General features: G+C 44.2%; 1 protein-coding gene across 1 annotated transcript in view; it reads right to left on the reverse strand.

Moving 5' to 3' along the window:
- The window catches only part of FEZ2 (fasciculation and elongation protein zeta 2), a 298,213-nt gene that overhangs the window by 177,717 nt on the left and 104,546 nt on the right, over positions 1–15,950 (reverse strand). Inside the window, 1 exon segment of the mRNA XM_077486489.1 lies at positions 15,554–15,670. Coding sequence (XP_077342615.1) covers positions 15,554–15,670 — 117 coding nt within the window.

Genomic DNA, 15,950 nt, shown 5'->3' on the forward strand with positions numbered 1-15,950 from the left:
AGAGTAGAGGAATCTGAGCAATGCCTGAACAGGCACACGGTCACCATTAGAGACCTGCAGGCCACTACTCGAATGCTGACCATAGCACACAGGATGGCCATGTACAAAACTGAGGACCAGGAAAACCGCAATAGGAAAACTGGACAGAGTGCACCAGGCTCTTTGCCCACGGAACCTATCCTCTGCAACGCCCAGGGACGTTATTTAACAGAGCTGGCCTCTATCAACTACAGGTGGGGCTTTCCGTCCGCCCTTCTAGCAAATAGAGATGGGAAAACAGCCATGTTGCATTTCCCGGAGGACCTGGAAACATTTTGCATGGACCTCAACATTGAAAGAGATAGGTAAGGGAATATTGAGCACGATACTGCATAGTTAAACCATCTGTTTGAACTGATTTATTTTGTGTAGTAGACTGTTAATATTTGTTATGCCGGTTATATGCAGGCAAATGGTGGCATACCTTTTGTTGATAGAGGTGCAGTAAAATAAGTGGTTTGGAATGTTATTTTTGAGCTTTTATTGTGCCAGCGCTGGACCGCATAGATGAGGTGTGCCAAGTTGGGGCACGAGTGGTCTGGAGTTGGGGTCCAAAACCCCCCTCTGTGAAAGGGACGGGGCAAACTTCGGCGAAAACGCCGAACCCCGCAAGGGGGGGGGGGGGGGCACTGCTGTGGCGGGCCACACGCCGTCCCAAGATGTGCACAGCAAGGCGGTCTTATATATTTTGTTGCTAATGCATATGTTCTTCTTTACTTGGTCTTCTATTTTATTCTACCTATACTCTCGCCCCTCTTCTCTCCCCTACCCAGTACAGTCTAACCACCAGCCGAGCAGAGACGACACACTGAATGAGACCCCCAGACGAACCCATTGGCTACGATAAAACTGATCTCACTCAATGTTAGGGGACAGCATGCTGCGGGTAAGAAACACATTATATAGAGAACTTAAACGTTTATAGGGAGACATCATCTTCTTACAAGAAACTCACCTTACCTATACAACTACAGTTAAACTGTACGCGCAACATTATCCTACTTGGTACTACAGCCTGTCGGATATCCCAAAGGCAAAAGGCTTGGCTATTGAGTTCAAAAGGGGATCCTCTTTCACTGCAGAGGAGTCCCTGATGGATAAATTAGGAAGATTCCTGTTCATAAAGGGTACCCTGAGAAATGTGCCTTGAATTCTCACTAACTTATATGCCCCTAATCAAGGGCAAGCAGAATTTATAGCAAACACGCTGGCTAAACTCAAGGAATTTGCCCACAGTTGTATAATCATGGGAGGTGATGTGAATGCGGCCCTCGAACCACTTTTAGACACGTCCCAGGGTAAAACTCATATCCCTCACAGACGACTGGCTTAAATAAAGAAAACAAGTACAACTTATGGACATGTGGAGGGTTTTATACCCATGAGAAAAAGATTTCACATACTAATCACATTTATATAACACCCACTTGAGGATGGATTATTTTTTCCCTACAACACCATTACCTAGACCTTGTAACAAACTCCTGTATTGAAATTTCGACCGTCTCTGACCATGCCCCAATTAGTATATCAATGCAAATACCGTCGTTACCGGTCAAGTCAACAAATTGGCGACTTAATGACTCATAGCAGATGAAATAGAAGCTAAGAAATTGGGCTTGGATCTCTCCCTCTATTTCCAAGACAATAAATCCCCTGAGATAACACCAGGTGTTCTGTGGGAGGCCCACAAGGCCCACATCAGTGGTAAGCTTGTGGAACTAGTTTCCAGGAGGAAGAGTGAGAGGACACAGGCACAATCACAACTCATAAGAGATATAGACATGGCAGAGAAAAACCATAAGCTCGACAGTTCTCCTACAATATTACACTCTCTTACTAAGAAGAGAGAAGAATTGAAAACACTGTTCTATGAGTAATTTACGTCACAACGACGCTTCATTCTCCAGCAGTTCTATGAATGGGGAAATAAACCCAGCCATATACTCACCCGCTCTATTGCCCAGAAAAAAGTCGGCCTCTTTCATTGCTAAAATCAAGTCGACATCAGACAAACTGCTTTACAAAACGAATGAGATAGCTAAGGAGTTTTGTGCTTTTTATCAACAGTTATACCATGTGGGTCTTACCATTCCAGATAGCGAAGCAAGAAAAAAAGTCATACATGCGTACCTGACTAAGGCTAACCTACCCAAACGGTCAACAGATACCCTAGAGTCCATGGAGGGGGACTTCACCAACGCAGAACTTAGAAAACGCACTCAAAAGCATGGCCAACGTCAAGGCACCAGGCCCTGATGGGCTGACGGTCGCATACTACCGTACTTTCGCAGACATATTACTTCCACATCTAACCTCCTAGGTTAACTGGGCATCTGCGGAGGGGGGGTTTCAACCAGACTCTCTGCACGCACACATCACGGTTTTGCCCAAACCAGGGAAAGACCCAAGCCTAAGCGGTAGTTACCGCCCAATTTCTCTATTAAATATGGATGCTAAAATCTACGTGAAAGCAATTGCCAATAGACTCTTGCCCCTGGTGCCCTTATGGATCTCTAGAGACCAGACGGGTTTCATACCAGGCAGGGAAGCCCGAGACAATTCTCTCACAATGTCCCTGATGTCGTATGTGCGGAGGTGCTTGACCGGGTGGACTGGGAGTACTTAATGGCTATCGCATATGGGGATAGGACCGCATTTAAAAGAAAAAATAGCAGCCCTGTATCAGAACCCCTCAGCACAATTACAAATCAACAGCACACTAAGCGATCCCTTTTTCCTGTACAACGGAACACGACAGGGCTGCCCTCTGTCCCCTATCCTGTTTGCGTCATCACTGGAACCCTTTTTAGCGACAGTGCGTGGTAATCCCAATATCAGAACACAAATACACTGCATATGCAGGCGACATTTTATTTTTTGTACAGCAACCACTTATCTCCCTCCCTAATCTCATGTCAGCCTTTCACAAATTCGGTGCATTTTCAAAATTAATTTGTCGAAATCAGAAATTTTTAATATATTTTTATCCCACACAAGACGATGGTTAGCTTACAATCTTCCCTCTCCAATGGCAGCCATTAGCTTTAAAATACTTGGGTATCTATCTTACTCCCAACCCAGCTTTGTTTTGCAGAAACTTAATCCCCTTACTAAACACAATCAGGGCAGTTCTACACAAATGGACTCACTTGCCACACTCCTGGTTGGGTAAAATTGCAATTGTGAAAATGAACATATTGCCCAGGTTGCTCTTTATGTACCAGATGATCCCATATAAAGTACCTATAGGATTCTTTAAGCTTTTACAATCTGTAATAGGCAAATTTGTCTGGAACCGCAAGGAACCCTGTATTGCTCATAAATGGTTAATAAAGCCCAAAAACTCAGGAGGGTTGGCACTTCCGGACTTAAAATTATAGCGGTAAAATATTTTTTAAACTCGAATATCTGACTGGAAAGTATCAAAGAATCTAAACTATGGGTGCAATTGGAGATGGTACTGAGTGGAAAGGATCTATACTCCTTAATCTGGATACCAAACAGATTTCGTAAGTTGGCCTTGACCACATCACCTCTTACCAGATCCTCATTTGCTTCCTGGGACCATCTATGTAGAAAGCAGAGTTGGCCTTACAACTCACCTCTAATACAGCTGACAGGTCATGATTACTTCCCACTGGGAAATATGGATTATAGCTTCAGCAAATGGATATCGGAAACACCCGTTTTACTACACCAAATTAAAAATGAGTCTGGTATATTACCCATCTCAGATATTATCCCGATGGGACCGGTTTCCTTCATGAATCATTGGAAGTATCACCAGCTATTAAAATTTGTAAGCACTCTCCCTAAACCCCTGTGGACAGATGAGGAATTGAATCCTGTGGAAGTAATACTCGCTGGGGTCAGCCCCCTACCAAGCCCATATCTGGTTTCTACCAGGCTTTACTTTCTGTGTCATCTTGTCAGCGACATTCATTCCTCTCCAAATGGGAACAGGACCTACAAGGACATTTATCAGCCAAACAACGCAACACGATATTACGCCTTTCACACATCTCATCAATGTCTTCCAAAACAGCGGAAGTTAACTACAAACTGCTAACAAGATGGCATTATACTCCATAAGACTTTTCCCAACTACCTCGGAGTTGTGCTGGAGGAGATGTGGATATGTAGGATCCCACGCCCAAATCTGGTGGTCGTGACCCTTCATTAGGCCCTACTGGCTTAATATTATTTACTGGATTGAGAAATACAAAGCAGTAAAATACAGAATGATTCTTGGCAAATACTATTCCACTGTACAGACGAGCCAGTAGGATCATACAGGAAAAAAAATAATAAATAAAAAAATCAGCCCCCACCTACTGAATGCCGCTAAGGCATGGATTCCGAAATTCTGGAAACAGAGGAGAATTCCCTCCCTTGGCCTATGGCTAACGGAGGTAGATCAAACTTACCAGATGGAAAACAGTATGCTTAAACTTAGGAACAAGTTCGAACTGGCATCCAAAATAGGTCCTGCTGGCTCGCCTTTAAGTTCTCTCTACCGTATGCAGAAATGTCACAAAAAGGCAACTAGGATTATGAGCAAAAAAGGTTATATGTACTACACCGATCTGTCTCGGCTGGTCAATTACCCTCCCCTCTTGCCCCCCCCCCTCCTCCCTCCCTTTCTATCTTTTATTTAATTTTTCTATAACGCACTATGCTTTCTGCTATATAACTTCTTGGTTATATATAAGCATATTGACAATAATTTAATAGACTGGACATATAAATCTACAAGACTCGCAACCCGCAGGGTGGTGTCTGAGCTCTAATCGAGATAACCAACTCTAAAGAACAAGTGAAACAGTGTGCATATGGGTGAATGGGAGGTATTTAACTACATGCGGGAGTATGAATACCTCTGCTCACTCACATACTCGCAGGAGGTGTTAATGTTTGTATGTAGGATTAGAGCTTTCTTATGCGGAAGTTGACAATGTCATAAGTCTTTAAGCGTTGTTTAAATCTGTTGGCAACATTTTTTTGTATTGTACAATATGCGTCAATAAAAATGTATTTAAAAAAAAAAAAGGGGGGGGCTACAAATTGATAGTGCTCGTCCCCAACCGCAAATCGTAGAAACCTCTGATGCCTGACACATATGGGGACATGCAAGTATGTGTTCTTGATGTCCAAGGACACTGTTGCCTTATGAGTTTATGTGAAATCTTCATTAATATCTGTAAAATATTTGTATTATAGATGTATATATTAGGATAAGAAATAAAGAAGGTTTATAATAGTTTTAGCTTAACCTGGCCATATGGTTTGACTTACAGGAACAGACTTCTGGTCAGCGTATATAATTCAATTAAAAATACCTTTGTCTTACAGGTATGCTAAGTGTGGGTGTGAGGGAGATGTCCTGCTGTTTACCTAATGTAGTAGTCAAAACCCAGGAACAGATACCATTTGGGTGTGTAGTCGGTACGGAGCCGAATTCATTTGCTAGATAAAGGCTTGTGTATTCTTCCGTGCTAATCAACCATTTATCCATTTCAAAGGGTGGTTGATATGCTTAAAATATTTATTTGATCTGTTCAGGAATGGACAATTTACCCCGGCTAGGACTATGCATAGTTAAGTGCCCTATTCAAGAGCAAACTTCCTCTTTAATTAAGTGGGCTTCAGACTAATTATCACTAACCAATTAAACCCAAAAGAGGAGGTGCTATAGAGGGGAAATTAAGTTATGAGAAAATGGACCAATCTTGCAAGAAATACGCCCAGGGGAGGAGAGGGCTAACCAATCAGGGTGGTCCTATGCAAGTCAATGAGAAATGGCCCTTCTTAAGGGGACCCCAAACCCAGCATAATGGCAGATGAGACTGACCAGAGCTATGGACCAATATTAGGTAAATTATCAGATCATCTCCCAGCACTTAAAAGGTATACCCGCTTGTCATATGTCTTGTTTTGTATTGTAATGAATGTATTGTACTCTTGTTGTATTTTAACCTAATATTTTACTCCCTCACTTAGACTATAGATATTTTCTGTGTATTAGATAGACCTGTAACTTACTCCAATAAATGGTGTTATGTTAAACCTTTCTTTCCTTTGTCAATAGAATTCTCTTTTCAACCCACATCATATCTTCTGATTAATAAATCAGAAATATAGATTTTAAAGGTTAACAGACACCAAGAAATCCCTCTGATGGACTGCAGCGACCAGGAAGCAAACCGATTCCATCCTGAACCTTTGTACTTTCACAAAGCCGTTGGGGGCCTTGAGATCAGGGACCAGACAGACTCCCTCCTTTGGGACTACAGACAAACAGATTGGAGTAGTATCCCTGAAACCTTGCCGGCATCGGCACAGGTACTATCACCCCGCGCAGTAGCAGGTCCTGTACTGCTCCGAACAGGGCCTCCCGACGAGCCGGAAGAAGAGGAAGATTGGAGGGAAAAAAAAATCTGTTTGGTGGACAACTTGTAGCCTGATGAAACCAGTTCGCAGACCCACTGGTTGGAAAGGAGGGAGGTCCTCCTTAGGATGTGTCGGCTTAGGACAGAGATGGTAACACAATGTCCTCATTGATGTGAAACGCCGAAACCACCTTCGGCAGAAAAGGACAGTTGCAGACGCAACACCACCTTGTCCTTGTGGATAACCAGGTAGGCGACTTGCAGGATAAGGCCGCCAGTTCCTCCTGGCCGATGTAATGGCGACTAAAAAGACCACTTTCTGAGAAAGTCAACAGAGGGATCTCCCCAATATTCTCAAATGGCGGTTTTTGCAGCGCCGATAACACCAAGTTCAGATCCCACGGGGGGTAACGGTGGACGCACCGGAGGGACTACATGTCGCACCCCTTGAACAAAAGGTACTCACCAGTGAGTGAGACGCCAGGGGTCGTTGAAAAAAAAGACAGCCAAGGCTGATATTTGTCCTTTAATGGTGCTTAACGCCAACTTCTGGTCTACTCCTTGCTGAAGAAACAGCAGGATCCTGGATATAGCAAAGGAGCGCGGATGCCATCCTTCCTCCTCACACATGGAGATGTAGGCCTTCCAGGTACGATGATCAATCTTCCTGGAAGAGGATTTCCGTGCTCTCAACATAGTGGGGATCACAGAGTCCGACAGACTCTGGTTCCTCAACACCTGGCTCTCAATAGCCATGCCGTTAAAGCCAGCGATGATAAAGCAGGATGGAGAATCGGACCTTGAGACAGAAGGTCCTCTCGTAATGGCAGTCGCCAGGGGGCGTCTGCCACCAGCCGCACTAGGTCTGCGTACCAAGGCTGCTGAGGCCAATCTGAGGCGACCAGAATTACTGAGATCCCCTCGACTTCCACTCTGCGGAGCAGACATGGTAGCAGCTTTAGTTGAGGAAAAGCATAGCTGATACTGACCCCACGGAGCCACAAGCACATCTGACGCGTCTGCCCAAGGATCTCTTGTCCTGGACACGAATCTCGGCACCTTCCAATTGAGAACGGGTGGCCAGAAGATACACGTCTGGTGTGCCCCACCGCAGGAAAAGCAGCCTGAAAACCTCCGGATGCAACGTTAATTCTCCTGGGTCCAACATCTGGTGACTCAGATAGTCCGCCTGCCAGTTGTCCACTCCCGGGATGTAAATGGCCGACAGGACCGGAACATGTCGCTCTGCCCACCGAAGTATATGAGCGACCTCCCGTGCGGCGGCTGAGCTTCTTGTTCCTCCTTGGTGATTGATCTGTGTCTGACCGGATCCTGATCGGATGCCCTCGCAGTCTCATCGACAATGTAGAGAGGCATAGCCTGATCTCTCTCAGCTCCAGCAGATCGATCACAAATTTGGATTCCCCAGTCGACCAGAGGCCCTGAGCCGACTGAACCCCCATCACTCCACCCCAGCCAAATAGGCTGGCGTCCGTTGTGATCACTGTCCATTTTAGAGGTAGGAACGACTTCCTGGAATGAAGCACTGGGGACCTCAGCCACCAAATCAGTGAATCTCTAAAGCGCATTTGACCCTTGGAGCGTACGCTCGCTTGGGCCAATTGGAGTCGGTAAGCTTACATCTGTTCTGTGTGGCGGTGTCGGCACCAGGGTGTTTATGATCAATATTTCTATGGATTGAAGGACATTTCCATTTCTTCATTCTGCACCAAGGGGGATTGCATTTGACTTTCCACGAAAGGACTTTCCTTTTATATATATGTCTATGTTATTTTTGTATTAATCATGTTTTTGGTTGTTAAATAATTGTCAGAATTGGTACTTGGCAAAATACACAAGTCACATTTGTCACATTTTGCGCTTAATATGTTTTTTTAGCGCAACACTTTTTATTTATATACTATTTGAACTAAATTATCCAGTTTAGTGTGTTAGCCGCTTTTTTCTTTTTCTTTGGATAGCGCAGTGCTTTTGGTTTTTTGTTTTTGAAATATCCAGCAGGTAGTGCCTGTAGTCTCTGTTGGCTCCCAGGTGCAGAGGAATCAGCTCTGTGTCGGTGAAAGCAGCTGCTAATGGCACTGAAACTGCTCTGCAGTGTGCTCAGACTCAAAGAAAATGGCCATCCAGCGTCCAGTATAAGGACATAAAACACAGGGAAAATGGACGCCAGAGCACAGGAGCACATGCTGCCGCCAGAGAACATGTTCAGGCTTCCAGAAAATGGCCGCCGGCATCCAGTATAAGGACAAATCAATGGCCGCTGAAGCCCACGAGAGCATGCTTTCCCTTGCCCACTCCTAAGATGGCAGCTGATGAAAAAGCCATAAGGGACAGGGAGAAACAATGGCGGTGAAACAGCGCTGAACAGGACACAAGCACAGCCTCACAGGCACCTTCCAGGGACATGAAAAACAGGACCCAGGACACAGCCAGCCAGCGCAACTTTGATAGCAGATCACAGTATCTCTCATCTTGCGCAAAAAGCCAAGCTTCTGCAGAAAAAAAGAAGACGGCCCGTCAGGGTTCATAGGTCCTTCTTCACTAGGCAAAATAAAACGGATGATCCATGGCAGGCTGGAGGGTTGTTACCTAAGGGACCGCCCCCTAGGCGGAACTGGAAAGTTCTGTGTGTTACATAACATGTAATGCCTAGTATTCTCCTAAAGGTGGGCGTACCAACCCAATGACTAAGAGAGGAGCTGTGTCGGTTGGGGAATATAAGAGAAAAATAAAATTTAAAAAATTTAAAAAGCAAACACGGCTAAACTGACATTTTTAGATGCCAGTTTCTAGCTGTCAAGTTAAATTTGCTCAGGAGTGGTTTAACAACGCCCCTGTACATGAAGCCTAAAAGCTCCTAATTAAAAGTTTCTGTAGCTCAAGAGAGGGCTGACCAGGTTAATGCAACACAAATTTTCTTTGGAAAGGCAAAGAACTACTAGGGTAACAAAGTTAAAATTCACAGAAGAGATGCATTTACCAGGAAATCCAGTGGTGCAGACCTATGGTCTACTGAGCAAAAGGAGTTGAAATATGTATTGGAGCAGAAGTACAAGAAACAGCTTTCAAGATTGCCTCCTCACTGCAGAAGCTCTCTGCCATGAGCTCCTGCCACTTTGTAGTAGAGATAGATAGTTGAAGACACCAGTCCATCCAGTTCAACCTGAGTGTCTACAATTGTCCCCATCTCTGTACATTGCACACTCACGTTGGTCCCTACCCTCAAGGAGCCCACAATACAAAGTCCTTATTCATATAGTAGGGCCAATTTTGGACAGAAGCCAATTAACCTATCTGCATGTCTTTGGATTGTGGGAGGAAACCGGAGTACCCGGAGGAAACCCACGCAGGCACAAGGAGAACATGCAAATTCCAGGCAGGTAGTATAGTGGTTGGCATATGAACCAGCGACCCTTCTTACTGCTAGGTGAGAGTGCTAACCACTACACCAGTGTGATGCAACAGAAAATGTGACATCCAGGTAACAAACAGGAGGTTCCTCACTGCCTAGAGGGGGAACAAAGATTATAGACGGAAAATTGCACCAACAGCAGAGAACATGTGGCATTTACTTTAGGAAAGTGTATGATTTCATTCAGTCCTAGCAGAGGGTTAGTCAGGCATAATACAAAGTAGCTAGGGTAACTAACCCATCTGGTGTCATGGTAGGATACCACTGTTACCGTTCGTCTCCATTTACCAGGGACAATCCGCAGAAACCAAGAACCATATAGTAACTATTTCAGTGTACAGGCTCCAACCCGAAAACAGTGTGCAAGCATTAATGCAAAATGGATCGGCCGGAGTTGCTGGGATTTAACAGCCACGTCAATAAAGAGAGCAACCATGAAGCAGCGTGGTAAACCGGTCCTTGGAACAGAAGATCCAGATGATCATCACTGGATCTGCTGGACAGGTGTGTATTTGGAATTTAACCCAGCATAACAGCTGAGTGGGGATGAGGGTAGGTGTTGGGGGCAAGTTAACCACTTAAGCCCCGGACCAATTTGCAGCCAAAGGACCAAGCCCCTTTTTGCGATTCGGCACTGCTTTGCTTTAACTGACAAATGCGCGGTCATGCGACTTGGCTCCCAAACAAAATTGGCGTCCTTTTTTTCCCACAAATAGAGCTTTCTTTTGGTGGTATTTGATCACGTCTGTGGTTTTTATTTTTTGCACTATAAACAAGAATAGAGCGATAATTTTGAAAAAAAAAGCAATATTTTTAACTTTTTGCTATAATAAATATCCCCCAAAAAATATGAAAAAACATTTTTTTTCCTCAGTTTAGGCCGATACATATTCTTCTACATATTTTTGGTAAAAAAAAATAAAAATAAATCGCAATTAGCGATTATTGATTGATTTGCGCTAGGGGTGCACCGAATGGGTTTTTTGGTGCCGAAACCGATACCGAAAATGAAAAATACACTAGGCCGAAAACCAAAACCGATACCGAAAATGACTGTTTTCAAAAAATATTTTTAAACAGGAGGTGGTCAGAGACTGGCGACATGGTACAGGAGGTGGTCAGAGACCGGCGACACGGTACAGGAGGTGGTCAGAGACTGCGGACATGGTACAGGAGATGGTCAGAGACTGCGGACATGGTACAGGAGATGGTCAGAGACTGCGGACATGATAAAAGAGATAAGTGTGTTATCGCCAGTAATGCCCCCTGTGCAGCGAAGAGAGAGGAGAGCTGCCTCCGCCGTCTGGTTCAATAGAGTGGCGGGAACATCACAGCTTTAATTTCAATAGCTGTGTGTTCCCCTTCGCGCGCCGTCGCATACAGCCCCCCCCCCCCCACCCCTTGTCCGGGCACTTTGATAGCACCCGTCTGTCAATCTGGACGGGTGATCGGTCTTTCAAAGTTCCCCCGGACAAGGGGGAGGGGCTGTATGCGACAGCGCGCGACAGGGAACACACAGCTATTGAAATTAAAGCTGTGATGTTCCCGCCACTCTATTGAACCAGACGGCGGAGACGGCTCTCCTGCGCTATACACCCCCCATGATGGGCAGCACCAGAGCACCGCCCCCGCCCAGGCCCCGCCCCATTTTTGTCTCAATTATCAGCTGTCTTTTCCGTTCGGAAAATTGCCGAAAAGGGCATTTTTCGGCCGATATGTTTCGGTGGCCCAAATTTCGGTGCATCCCTAGTTTGCGCAAAAGTTATACCGTTTGCAAAATGGGGGATAGTTTTATAGCAATTTTTATATAAAAAAAATTTTTTTTACTAGTAATGGCAGCGATCAGCGATTTTTATTGTGACTGCGACATTATGGCGGACACATCGGACATTTTTGACACATTTTTGGGACCACTGTCATTTATACAACAATCAGTGCTATTTAAATGCACTGATTCCTGTGTAAATGACACAGGCAGTGAAGGAGTTAACCACTAGGGGGCAGTGCAGGGGTTATGCATGACATGTGTTTTTTATTGTAGGAGGCATGGCCTGGGGTGTGACGTCACTGATCATCCTTCCCTATAAAAGAGAAGATCAGTGACAGCCACACAGGGAAGCGCGGGGAGAGGTTTGTTTACACAGACCTCTCCTCGTTCTTCAGCTCTGTGACCCGATCGCGGGACACCAGCGGCGATTGGGTCCACTTGTCCCGCGGCCATGGAGCACAGGATCGGGTCGGGAGCGTGCCGGCAGCGGCACGCACCCGACCCACGGCTGGGCACTTAAAGAATCACTTACCGGTACGTGATTGTACCCAGCCGTGCCATTCTGCCGACGTATATCGGCGTGAGGCGGTCCTTAAGTGGCGTCAATGACATACAGTGCTTTGAAAAAGCATTCATACCCTTTGAAATTTTCCACATTTTGTCATGTTACAACCAAAAACATAAATATGTATTTTATGTGACAGACCAACACAAAGTGGTACATAATTGTGACGTGTAATGAAAATGATACATGGTTTTCACTTTTGTTTAAATAAATATATGAAACGTGTGGTATGCATTTGTATTCAGCCCCCTTTACTCTAATACCCCTAACTAAAATCTAGTGAAACCAATAGCCTTCAGAAGTCACCCAATTAGCAGAGTCCACCTGTGTGTAATTTAATCTCAGTATAAATACAGCCATTCTGTGAAGCCCTCTGAGCTTTGTTAGAGAACCTTAGTGAACAAACAGCATCATGAAGGCCAAGGAACACACCAGATAGGTCAGGGGTAAAGTGATTTACATGAGGTGAGATAATATCACCAAAAAGAAAGCTCAATTTGTGGGGAAAAAAGGATGCAAATTTTGTTTGGGTACAGTGTCGCACGACCATGCAATTGTCAGTTAAATTGACGCAGTGTCAGGAAGGGGGTAAAATCTTTCAGGGCTGAAGTAATGTAAGAATGTAAGCTATCTGGTCCAGTCATTTATGTTAAGCATTTCTGATCTTTTCCTGATTCCAGTCTCTGTTAGCCAGAGTTGCTAACCATACTGTCTTGGTCGGTATACCCCTCCTTTTCCTGTGTGAAGACTGAGGTGAAGAATGCATTTAGCACAGCTGCCTTATCCTTATTTATAACGACCTTCCGTTCCTCACACTTTATGGGGCCTACTTGTTCCATCCTCGCCTTTATTATATTCAAAAGGATATATTTAAAAAACATCTCACATTGCATTCCTTGTATTGTTTGAATGCCGACAGTGAACAACCCCCCCCCCCCCCCCCCCGCTTTGTACCTTTTAAAGGCCATTTTTTGTCCTTCGTATGACATTGTACTTCTTTACTTTTTGGTTCAGCCACCCAGGTTTACCCTTTGTTTTCCTTTTTCCCCCTTGGTGATGCATTTATTTAATATGTTCCATAGTTACATAGTTAGTCAGGTTGAAAAAAAAAAAAAAGAGACAAGTCCATCCAGTTCAACCTTAAAAACAATTCCTAAACATTCCCATTTTTACTCTGTGTTTCCGCAATGTTTCAAGGATTTGGTCCCACTTAAAATCCTGCAGCATTGAGCGCAGTTTAGAAAAGTTGTCTCTTTTGAAATCTAGTGTTCTTGTACTCCCCTCGTGCCTCCCTTTGCTATGATTTGGAATGTAATAATCCTGTGGTTGCTAGCTTCCAAGTTGTCTCATTCCACAGCTGCAATCAGATCTGTATCATTTGTAATTAAAAGATCTAGCAATGCGTTGCTCCTAGTCGAGGAATCTACCAATTGGGACATGCTGTCCTTTAATGAGTGGGCTGTCCCTTCTGCCCAGTCAATGTCAGGATAGTTGAAGTCCCCCATTATGATGACATTTCCCTGTCTTGCTGCTATTTCTATTTGTGAAAGAAGATCAAACTCCACCTTTTTCCTCAGGTTAGGGGGCCTGTAACACCCCCACTAGTAACTTCCTGCTTACGTCCCCCCTTTGAAGTTCCGCCCATACGGACTCCACCTCCAACTTTGCCCCATCACTAATGTCATGCTGCTCTTCTACCTGTAAATCATTCTAGATATACAGACACACCCTTCTCCCTCTCCTACCCTCCAATACAAGGAATACCCCTTGATGTTTGCCATTAAGAAGTTTGAAGCAGAGTTAGAAAAAAAAATATCCCAAGCTTTGAACGTCTTACGGATCACTGTTCAATCCTTAATCCAAAAATGGAAAGATTATGGCACACCTACCAAGACATGCCCGCCCACCTAAACTGACAGGCCAGGCAAGGAGAGCATTAATCAGAGAAGCAGCCAAGAGGATCATGGTAACTCTGGAGGAGTTGCAGAGATCCACAGCTCAGGTGGGAGAATTTTTCCACAGGACAACTATTAGCCATGCACTCCACAAATCTGGCCTTAATGAGTGGCAAGAAAGCCATTGTTGAAAGAAAGTCATAAGAAGTCCCGTTTGCAGTTTGTGAGAAGCCATGTGGGCAACACAACAAACATGTGGAAGAAGGTGCTCTGGTCAGACGAGACCAAAATTTAACTTTTTGTCCTAAAAGCAAAAAATGTGTAGTAGAGAACACTGCACATCACCCTGAACACATCATTCCCCCCATGAAACATGGTGGTAGAAGCATCATGCTGTGGGGATGCTTTTCTTCAGCAGGGACAGGGAAGCTGATCAGTGTTGATGGAAAGAGAGATGGAGCCAAATACTACGCAAACTTAGAAGAAAACCTGTTAAAGGAGTCTGCAAAAGACTTGACTGGGGAAGAGGTTCACCTTCCAGCAGGATGACAACAATAAACATACAGCCAAAGCTACAATAGAATGGTTTAGAATCTAAGCCTATCCATGGGTTAGAACGGCCCAGTCAAAGTCTAGACCTAAATCCAATTGAGAATCGGTGGCAAGACTTGAAAATTGTTGTTCATGGACACTCTCCATCCAATCTGATAGAGATTGAGCTATTTTGCAAAGAAGAATGGGCAAAAATTTCAAGCTCCAGATGTGCAAAGCTGGTAGAGACATACCCAAAAAGTATTGCAGCTGTAATTGCAGCCAAAAGGTGATTCTACAAAGTATTGAGGCTGAATACACATCCACGCCACACTTTTCAGATATTTGTAAAAAAATAAATTAGAAAACCATTTATCATTTTTCTTCTACTTCACAATTTTATGCCACTTTGTGTTGGTCTATCACATAAAATTAATTTAATTTAAGTCTTTGGTTGTAACAGTATAAAATGTGGAAGAAAAACCAAGGGGTATGAATAATTTTTCAAGGCATTGTATCTATTGTTATATTCAGGGCTAAAATGGACAGCTGCCAGAGAGGTAAACAGCAGCAGTTTCCCTCTCCTTCCTCTCCGGCAGCCGTCCATTCCAGCTGTTGTAGGGAGCAGTATAATGCGCAATTCAGTGCATCACAAAGCTCCCTTTTTTTCCCCTCACTGAATTTTATTTGAAGTGTACAAAAGTACACTTCATTCAAGTCACTGTATGGTGCACTGCGATAAAATGCAGCAAGTCTGCATTTTAATTTCAGCTCCAGACTGGAATGCAGTGTGAATGGGACAGGCGAAAAACAATTATTTTCTGTGTGTCCTAGTGGTGACCAGTGCAGCAAAAAACACTCGTCACCATACCAGTGTGCGAGTCATCCTCACTGTGATGACAAAGGAAAAAAGGGAGAGCTTTACTTTACCTGCTCAGCAGTGAAGAGTGGCTCTTCATTTATGCACGATACAATGATTGAATGCATGTCTAATTGTTCCCTTAACTCCTCGTCATCAGATAGGTCAATATTTAGATTGTCATTTATCTGGAAAAAAATGAAATTTTGAACAGTATTAGGTTTTGTTTGGATTGCCACAAAGTACAAAACAAGAGAAAATTCTATAACTGCGTTAGTGTTTCGGGTCTACATACCTGTGCGGCCCACTTTCATTCTTCTATTTAGATTTTAGAGCTCCACTGTTTTGTACATTTATTAAAAGTCAGCAGCTACAAAGTGTATTTTATTAAACAGGCACTCACCTGTCCCACGGTCCAGCACTGCGGCCACCCAAAGCCTCTCCACGGCGCCAGCATTGCAAGTGTTG

This window comes from Lithobates pipiens, unplaced genomic scaffold (genome assembly GCF_037356315.1).
Source record: "Lithobates pipiens isolate NorthernLeopardFrog02 unplaced genomic scaffold, aLitPip1_a1.2 Scaffold_18, whole genome shotgun sequence".
Classification (NCBI taxonomy): Eukaryota; Metazoa; Chordata; class Amphibia; order Anura; family Ranidae; genus Lithobates; species Lithobates pipiens.